We start from the raw sequence: 9,103 nt of genomic DNA, 5'->3' as shown, positions 1-9,103 counted from the left end.
AAGTTAATTCTAAAATAAAAATTTTTAATTTGGTAAAATCATTAATATATTTTGTTGATTAAATTTATATAGTAGCATTATTTATATTATAGCGATATTTTACTGTAATTCAGTTGTAATTTTTATAAAATTAAACGCATATGTAGAAAGTATTCAATGTATGCTTTCAAAATTTTTGAAATTATTTAAACGTAGAATAATTGTGTTAATAAAAATATTTAAACAGTACTTTTTATTTAAAAATGGACTAATATTTCATATTAAATTCTTCCATTTCTTATAAGACAGAATTATCATCGGGTTTCGATTACACGTGAATGTCCACAGTAGAAGTGATTAAAGATTGTAGCTATTATGTTCGCGTTTGTCATAAAATCCTTATGAAACGTTAGAATAATTTGAGAAAGAGAGAGAGAGAGAGAGACAGAGACAAAAAGAGAGAGAGAGAGAGAGAGAGAGAGAGAGAGAGAGAAACAGAGAAAGAGAAAAACAGAGGAGGGAATAAATGTTGACATCCCCGACTTATCTCGCTATCTTTGGTGAGATAAACCGATCAGAATGGACCGAGTTGAGGATTATATGAGATAATGGGAAGGACGCGGGGTTTAGAGCCACGATCCTAATAGTAAGGATGCAATTCAGAGAAGATCTTCCGGGAGAACGCGGGAGATCTTCGATTCTGATGAAACCGCCGACTCACTACCGCCGCCCTCTCTTCCTAGCTAATGGAAAAAGTTTGTCGCCCGGTCCAACGCTTTTCCAATCATAAAGTTTGAAAAATGGTCACGTCTTGTTATCCGTAGATTTTTTTACTATACAGAAAATGACGATAATGACAAAAGGTCTCCTTAGAAAATTTTGTAAAGTTCTCGCCGGACATTTCAAGTTGTTTTTTATTTTATGATGAACTGATATTATTATAACGCATTATATGCATTTTATTAGGAAATTTATTTTGCATTTATTTTGTAAATTTATTTTGGATTTAAATACTCTCGTTATTTATATTTCGTTTAAACATTTTCATCAGATCCTCATTTAATCACTCAAATAGGACGATATTATATATTATAAAACTCGAAAACTCTCTGAGTTGTTGAAGATTAAATTATATTATGTAATAAGACGCAAATTTTTTATCCTGATTTTAATCGGTTTTAATCAAATAATATTTTTTAATAAATTAAAAATTAATTACATCAAATACAAATAAAGTGACAAAAATAATAACTGAACAACGTAAACTTATTTTCTCAAAGCCAAAATGTACCGCACATCATGGCTAAACAATAAGTAAGATATAATGCGCTTCTCTCCCTAAAGTTTCTGATCCGCAATGTCACAGCGAGCTTTACGAGATTTCACCGACGCATTTTGTAGATAAGCTATTTCGAAGAAGAGTACAATCTGTGGTGTTATAATTTATGCACTTATAATTTATGCGCAAGTTACGACGCAAATGGCTGATGGCGCAATATGTCTCCCTGGTTGTCCGACGATTAAAAATAACCTGCATCGTGCAATCATTCGTGCAATAAACGCTTTTCCCTTTCGACACGATCTGATGATTGAATTAATACAATTAATGGTACGTTTAGTGTATGCATCGATGTATGCATCATCAATTACTTTTATGCGAAATCAGCGGGATATTATAACACTTCCGCATCCATGAATTCCCGAAATTCCGCACGTGCGTAATGTCGGCGAATTAAACTGCAATTCTAACTTGTAATCTTAAAATTCTACCAACTAAATTGAAAACAATTAAATCGACAATAAATTATAAAAAATGAAATTTATAAATATCTTTAAAACGTTTTATCCTTTATTTCGTATTTTGCAAACAACTAGTTTTTAAAAAGCATCTCAATAATAAATCTGAATAAAGAAATGGTAATTTGAAATTTATAATTAAAAAAAAAATACATAATATGTTTAATAAAGCGATATGCTTTTATTCAATTGCAAATAAAACATAAAAGAAATCCAGAAGAACGGAAAGAAATATATGTAACTTTTTATTCATCTGTTCGCTCATCTAGATATACATTTAGGAGGAATCTGAGAGGACGCATTTCAGATGAATGTGCGCGAATATTTTAGAAAGTAGGACGTGTCCCTCAGGAAAATGAAGCAACTCCTTGCAACTGTGAGCTGTAAAGCTTTAATTTATGTATATAAATCCGACTCTGATGATCGTACACTCACCTACGTTATCGAGCGTGTACGGAATCCATGCGCGAGGAATGCTGAAGGCCGGGATGTATACGGGAACACACGGTGACAGAGAGCGCACGTCGCCTACTGAACTCTCGCTCTGTTCTCATCCATTAAATCACAGAAAACGTTGCACCAGCGCGCGCAACTCTATCAAACACGCTGCCGCAAATTCGATCTCCCGTAGGATTGGATCCCTTGGAAGTACTGTTGTCCTCCGAGTTTACGTCCAAATAGAAGATCGCAAAATGGAAGATCGAAACGGGTGAGTTCCCTGCAATCAATAACGATCTAATAGCTTCGTAGCTGTTAGTGCAAGTTGTTAATTGAAGTCTTCCGATTTTCTTCGCGATTATGTATACTCTGTATCGAGAAATTGACTTCTGCATAATGATCTATAATATTCAATTCCATAATTTCAAAAATAGTTTCGCTGAATAGTTTGCAAATAACATTTCTTTGGAATTTTCCGTAAAATACTTTAAATAATAAAAATAAGGAATCACACACACATTATCATATATTACGTTAAACTTAATGTAGTCTTAATTATAATAATGTTGTCTAAACTTATAATTATCGAGAGCAATTATTATATATATTTAATAAATTTAAAATTGCTATCGTATTAAACATCAAAAATATAACTCTGAAAAACTGTAAAACAATAAATATTTTTTCTAATTTATATATTTTTTGAAGACAATGAAGGCAGATATATTAATTTAAGTTTTAATTTCCTAGGCAAAGTTCAATAAAAGCGCTGCTATTTCAATTGAACGAATAGGAACTTTTTTACTGCGCTTTCATATCTCTCTTCTCAACAATTGTGACAGAGCTCTTGCCTCGCGTCGATTGAAAAGCAAGTCTGTGATCGATTTAATACGCACGAAACGGATTTCGTTGATAACATGATTTATATTTTGCATTATTTAAATTTTACAATAAATGTTTATTGTGTATCTTCAAAATAAAAGATCACAAAATTGATCACAAAAAATTATCTGATCAAAACTGATAGCCATTTTGGTTTACAACCAAGTATTAAACTGAACAAATTACGTTCACTATTAATGCAATATTAAATCTTAACAACATTAAGTTATTACATCAATAAATTATAATATAACCGATTATTATACGAAATTTTTTGTTTTTATTTTTTATTTAATTATTTCTCAACCTACACGTATTAAATGCATTTGATATTCGCGCATTATTTTGCATATCATGATAAATTTTCTCATAAGGAGATGGTTACGATTTAATTATCGCCGCCAGACTTTAATTAAATTGATACCATCTTCGAACCGTAAAACAGTTGGACATGTTCTAATTGCGAATTCCCGATGACTTGTTTACAAGCAACGGGGGATACACATCACGTCGTATATCCAAATCGTTTTAATTAGAAAAGGCACGAATTTTTATTCGTTTTTGTGCAAAGACAGGATGTCTGAGATAGCGATTAAATGAAAAAATTGATTAAATGACTTTTTATTGGAAAAAGTTTTAAAACACCTTAAGATTATCTTTTTTTTTTTTCTAATTGAAACTAATTTCTCTATTCCTTTGTGAAAACTGTAGTAGATAAAAGATGTAAGTTCAATTGCACATTTCTGCGTTTAATCAATCATTAATTATCATGATATTTAATTTATCAATAAAAAAAGAATCTTTTCGTTTCACGCAAAAAATCTCTGATTGAAAAATTTTGATCATAAAATAATATTCTTTACGAAGATAAAAAGACTATAAGTAAATTAAATACATTTTTAAGAAGTGTCATGTTCATAATTACAAAGAAAAAAAATTGAAGATAATTATTTCCATTTAAAAAATAAGTGTGTAAATTGTTAAAAATTCACGGAATTTAAAAGGTTAATTCAACGATATTTTCAACTGAGTCACTTTAACATACATAAATTTATGATGCAAAATAAGTCTAGTCTATTATAATTCGTAAATGATACATACTAATTACGAAAATATACGTAGAATAAATTAATGGAAAATATGTCATACACAGCTTCGTGCATAACGTTTCCTTAAAGAGGATATTTTTATATGTATAGTATTTGTGTAGCGTAAATAAAATTTACAGATTCTTTCTCTCTTTTTTCCTTACATAAAGTAATTAATCAACTTTTTTTTACGATTTTTCTAGTTATGCGAAACACGCACGTACATAACTTTCAGTGATAATCGATGTGATGTCTTTCAAGATTAAATAAAAAATAGAAAAGAGAATGGTAAAAAATACGTTGATATGTATGTAGTATTTATCAATTTATTTTAACACGTTGATAAAATATATTGAATATTTATATACAGATACATATACACAAATTATCCCAGAGGTTTTGATCTTAATTTTAACGAAATTCAGTTAAACTAGGGATCAATCTTTTTTTCGAAAACATTTTTTTCTTTCTTAACTTTTCAACGATCATCTCTTGCCACAACGTTCTAATATTCGACAGAATAACTTTTAATAATTAACTGACTTTCGGCAATTAATTGACTTTACTTTTGCAAAGTCCAATACGAATACTTGGACATCAGGTTTTATTAATCAATCACAGCACATAAATGTATAATTTGATTCACGAGAAGATCCTTATTTCAAACTGTTATGCATAGACTGAAAATGTTTGATGCCTTCGTAACGGAAACTTGGTTGAAAATCATATCGTCAATGAATCCGTCGTGAAGATCGGGATCTTGGAAATATCTCGCGCATGAATACATCACTCTTTTTTGACGTCGCATTAATACCTATGGTGGATAGTCGTAATGGTAACTTTGCATAAGTTTGAATATCTCTTGGTTACCAGTCACTCGGAGAAAGATTTGTACTCTAGTAATACAAGAATGTACATTCGCCGCTCGTCCGTCGAGCATCAATCAAATCATATGATGTAGCACACGATTCGGATCGTAATGTCTTTATCTTCTAATTTCTTCATCGTAGCGCCATAATTACAACAGCTTCGATCACTGCTTTTCTGCACGGAGAATGGTTATACATATATAAGCGCGACATTATGAAATATTACAACGCGCGGCGTGCTTAATGACGAGCTACATCGACTATGGCATGTCCACGTTATTAGGTAATTAATGGAATGAATATAATGCTCACTCGACAGCATTAGCAGTAGTAGCGTAGTTGCTAAATCACACTTTTTGTACTCCTTTTCCGTTTCCGTTGAAATAATACCACGATTATGGTCATTTAACGTTGGACAAGTAGAGTTAGCTCTAATCGCGAATCTTATCTTAACATGAAATAATTGATGTACCAATTGAATTCATTTTGTTGCAAAGACGTTGTTGCACTTCTTTTTCTTAAAATATATCAAGGTATTAAACTGTAAATAATTTAAAAGAGCTATATACAAGCAAATAAGAAGTAGACAATTTATTAATGACAAAATTTAGAACCGCTTTGGCAAATAAGTTTCTTTAAAAATTTATTATTTAAATCCGGAGCGAATTAAATAAAATAATTTAAAAATGAATAATTAAAATAAACTTTTATAGCACGCGATTTCTCGACCGATATTATTATCCACGTGTAAAAAACATTTAGAAAAATGTATGTTTCTTAAAACTCTTATTGCCGTTTATATTGTAATTATCGCGCGTATTTGGCCAATAAACATAGATATGTGATCGATAGTTGTAATTGTTGAAGAAGGCACATTGTCAGACTCATTTAAAACAATCCATGGCAATTTGGTCCTTGTATTTTTCTACAGGCAACAAGAGAAGGCCTCGCATATATGAAAATATTTAAAATAAAAGAAAGTTTCGCGCATAATATTCAATAATTATATATATATATATATCTAACGATTATTGCTGTGAAGACTAGTGGCAGCATCTATTCTTCAGCATCCTCGGCATCTAAGATACTCTTGAAGTAAAATGGTTGGAAGGGGTATCCTAAGCCTTCGTAGAATTTACTCATAAACTCGACCCTAAAGAATAAAAAATACTAAGCAAATAATAGAAAACAATAGGATATGATGATAAAATGCCTTAATTCTTTGCATTTTATCCAGTGGTCAATAATAGATTGACAGAAAAAATATTGATAAAAACATTTGAAATTAATACAAAAATATAGACTTGGTTTATTTGTCGAAGTTAAAACGTGAGATCAGTTGAAAATAATTTTATTGAATAAAAACAGTTAGATTAATCTGTATTTCTTCTATTTAAAAAATATTCCTTGAGTCTCATTTTAAAAAGTTTCGAATTTCTCTAACTTCACTTGAAACAAAACTTTATCGAAAAAACACAGGAGCAGCCTAATATGTTGTACGTACCAATGAAGTCGAAGCGTATGAAGGAATGCCGAGAGGCCTTCCATTAAGACGAGAATGACGACGGTGAAGAAGGCCCAGATAGCGAACACGAAGAACAGAATAATACTATTAACGTACTGATCCTCTTCGGCGGCTAAGCCTATCCGCAAAACTCTATTCCAGAGCACTTCTGACAGCTGCGAATGAGCCAAAGACAGGGCCCATAATCGTAGATAAGAGGCAGTGTGTGAAACTGTAGACAACACATATTCTATCGTGTGGATGGCTTGATGGATCATCAGTTCACCAAAGCTGTCGTCCTCGTGACTGTGATCTTCCGCTGCAGTATCCTTGCTGGTGCCTGCGCCAGGCAATTCTTGGGCCTGTAACTCGATGTCCTGAGACGCACTCCCGTTGCTCTGAACAAATAATAACGCACGTGTTACATCAGCGCTAATTCCATTCGTAATCGCGATTGAATACAGAGCACTAGTTCTCCTTTATTTCGTCTAATAATCCATCATTTTCAGACATTTATTATTATTATTATAGCTATGTTGTTTACTAAGTTTACATCAGCGATTACATCTACGACGCTCATCGAACTTGCTAAAATTACTAACTTTATATATACAAGACATGCTTACAACGTGACATAAAAATCGAAGAGTCGCATTTTTATTGTTATAAATTATGGATACTATAAAATAAATCATTATTGTTAAAAATTTTATAAATAAGTGGTAATAATTATGCACAAAGCAAAACAACAAATTACTTACATAAATCTTTCTTCCTTGAGATTTTCTCTTTGAAAATAGAATAAATAACGGTTTCCCAAAGAGCATTACTGGAATGCACAAAAGAGCGGACAAAAGCAAAACCAACTGCAAAATGTCCTGTCCTTCGAACATGTACTGGGAACAATCCTTTGGCACAGTGGCATCTTTGAAAAGCATCATGTTAATAAATGTAATTAACACCGATGGTGCACAACCTGGTCTTCGTCCTGGATCTGTATCACAAAATATCGCGTTACGATAGAAGTGTGTGTCATGTATGCATATTGCAATTACTGATTTGAAGATAAATTAATATTTACCTTCGGCCGAAGCCTCGTACAAAATCCACTTAATAAACATCAGGACAGTCATGTAAAAAAATAGCAATAGAAGGAAGAGTAATTGTGGCAGAAATTCAAGGATCAGATTAGCATATTTCTTGAAATACCTGAAAAAAATCACAACGCGTAACATAATAAACAGACTTTGATTATATCTTCTTTGGAAAAAATAAAATAAAACTATTTTATGCAAACGCAAATTCGAAAATGCTTTCTACTGAATTACCTCGAAATCACTATAATATAATTCTGCAAAATTATCATTTAACTATCATGACACACGTAAACAAAATATTGCTTACAATTTCGTAAAAAAAAAGCTACGAACGTACTTTAATGTTACTCAATATTAAAACGCGTAGGTCTACAACAGTACATCTTTCTTTTTTTAGCAATAGTATACCTTTGTAATCGTGACTTTTAATTTCGTTCATTCAAATTATGATACTTACACCATATTGACGACGTTCATACAGACGCCGAAGATCATGTGCGCGACGCCAAAGATAATCGATACTTTCATCTTGAACGAATTGTGAAATACAATTTTGTTTTCAGCAAGAGACCAAACCGGGTCTAAACCCAGAGGATAGGGATATTGTAGGTAGCTCTCATTCGCATTTGGTGACAGATCTAGCGCCTTATTATATATTGTATCGTTGAGCGAATACTTGATCCTCCAACTAGATCCGAATATGTTAACTGATTTTGCGAATATGTCGTTGTAGATTAAACCACTGTAGATGGAAAACAAACCCATGAGAAGGATGATATAACGACCGCCGAAAAATAGATTCCCGATTTCGTTGTCCGATTTTTGCGCGCTGATCTTTTTCTCCATTAACACCATGGCCAAACCAAAAAGCGTCAGTATGAATCCTAGCATAACAAATCACACACCCATAAGGATTACTTAACAAAATATGTAAATACTTTTTTAATTGCTTAGATTTATCACTCACTATTTACTCACCATGACCAGCGTCGCCAAACATGACGGCAAATAGAAAGGGAAACGTAATAATAGTGTAAAGTGCTGGATTAGCTTCACGATACGATGCCACACCGTAAGAGTCAATTAAATTTTGAAAACCTCTCGTAAATTTATTCGTTCTATTGAACGTCGGGGGATTTTCATCCGTGTGGATCACGTTGAGGAAAGACGGTATGGAGCTTCCACATTGACGCTAAAAAATCCCATATTTTTTCGTTCAATAATTTAATCTTATGTTTCGAATCTATATTATCTGCTGTTAGCAGTCTTCCAAGTTGATAAACAATACAAAAACTTTCTGCTTCGTAACGAATTGTAAATTACTCAATACAAAATACGATTTAAAATTATTTCTATATATGCAACTCTCTGCTCAGAAATTCAATTTATAAATTATAAATTATTATTGACTCAAGTATAATTTCTAATCTTATAAAGTTTTCTATTACA

At 31.9% G+C, this 9,103-nt stretch overlaps 3 protein-coding genes across 7 annotated transcripts in view; 1 reads left to right on the top strand and 2 right to left on the bottom strand.

Annotated features, from left to right (window-relative positions):
* The window catches only part of LOC108686186 (aminopeptidase N-like), a 30,739-nt gene extending 28,455 nt beyond the window's left edge, over positions 1-2,284 (bottom strand). Inside the window, exon 1 of one of the 2 annotated variants that reach the window (XM_018191331.1) lies at positions 2,212-2,284. The gene's annotated coding sequence lies outside the window, so the exon portion shown is untranslated. The remainder of the gene's footprint in view (positions 1-2,211) is intronic. The other variant, XM_018191330.1, reaches the window with a different exon arrangement.
* A 161-nt stretch (positions 2,285-2,445) lies between these two features.
* The window catches only part of LOC108686189 (UPF0565 protein C2orf69 homolog), a 38,803-nt gene continuing 32,145 nt past the window's right edge, over positions 2,446-9,103 (top strand). Inside the window, exon 1 of the mRNA XM_018191339.1 lies at positions 2,446-2,485. The gene's annotated coding sequence lies outside the window, so the exon portion shown is untranslated. The remainder of the gene's footprint in view (positions 2,486-9,103) is intronic.
* LOC108686187 (V-type proton ATPase 116 kDa subunit a) overlaps positions 6,080-9,103 on the bottom strand; it is a 25,204-nt gene continuing 22,180 nt past the window's right edge. For 3 of the 4 annotated variants that reach the window (XM_018191333.1, XM_018191334.1, XM_018191335.1), the window contains exons 9-14: positions 8,633-8,846; positions 8,112-8,538; positions 7,639-7,766; positions 7,319-7,551; positions 6,558-6,955; positions 6,110-6,206 (exon numbers count right to left, since the gene is read on the bottom strand). In XM_018191333.1, coding sequence (XP_018046822.1) covers positions 6,110-6,206; positions 6,558-6,955; positions 7,319-7,551; positions 7,639-7,766; positions 8,112-8,538; positions 8,633-8,846 — 1,497 coding nt within the window. Of the gene's footprint in view, positions 6,207-6,557; positions 6,956-7,318; positions 7,552-7,638; positions 7,767-8,111; positions 8,539-8,632; positions 8,847-9,103 lie in introns of all 4 variants that reach the window. The other variant, XM_018191336.1, reaches the window with a different exon arrangement.

Source organism: Atta colombica, unplaced genomic scaffold (genome assembly GCF_001594045.1).
Source record: "Atta colombica isolate Treedump-2 unplaced genomic scaffold, Acol1.0 scaffold166, whole genome shotgun sequence".
Lineage (NCBI taxonomy): Eukaryota > Metazoa > Arthropoda > Insecta > Hymenoptera > Formicidae > Atta > Atta colombica.
This window is presented reverse-complemented; position numbering and strand designations above follow the sequence as displayed.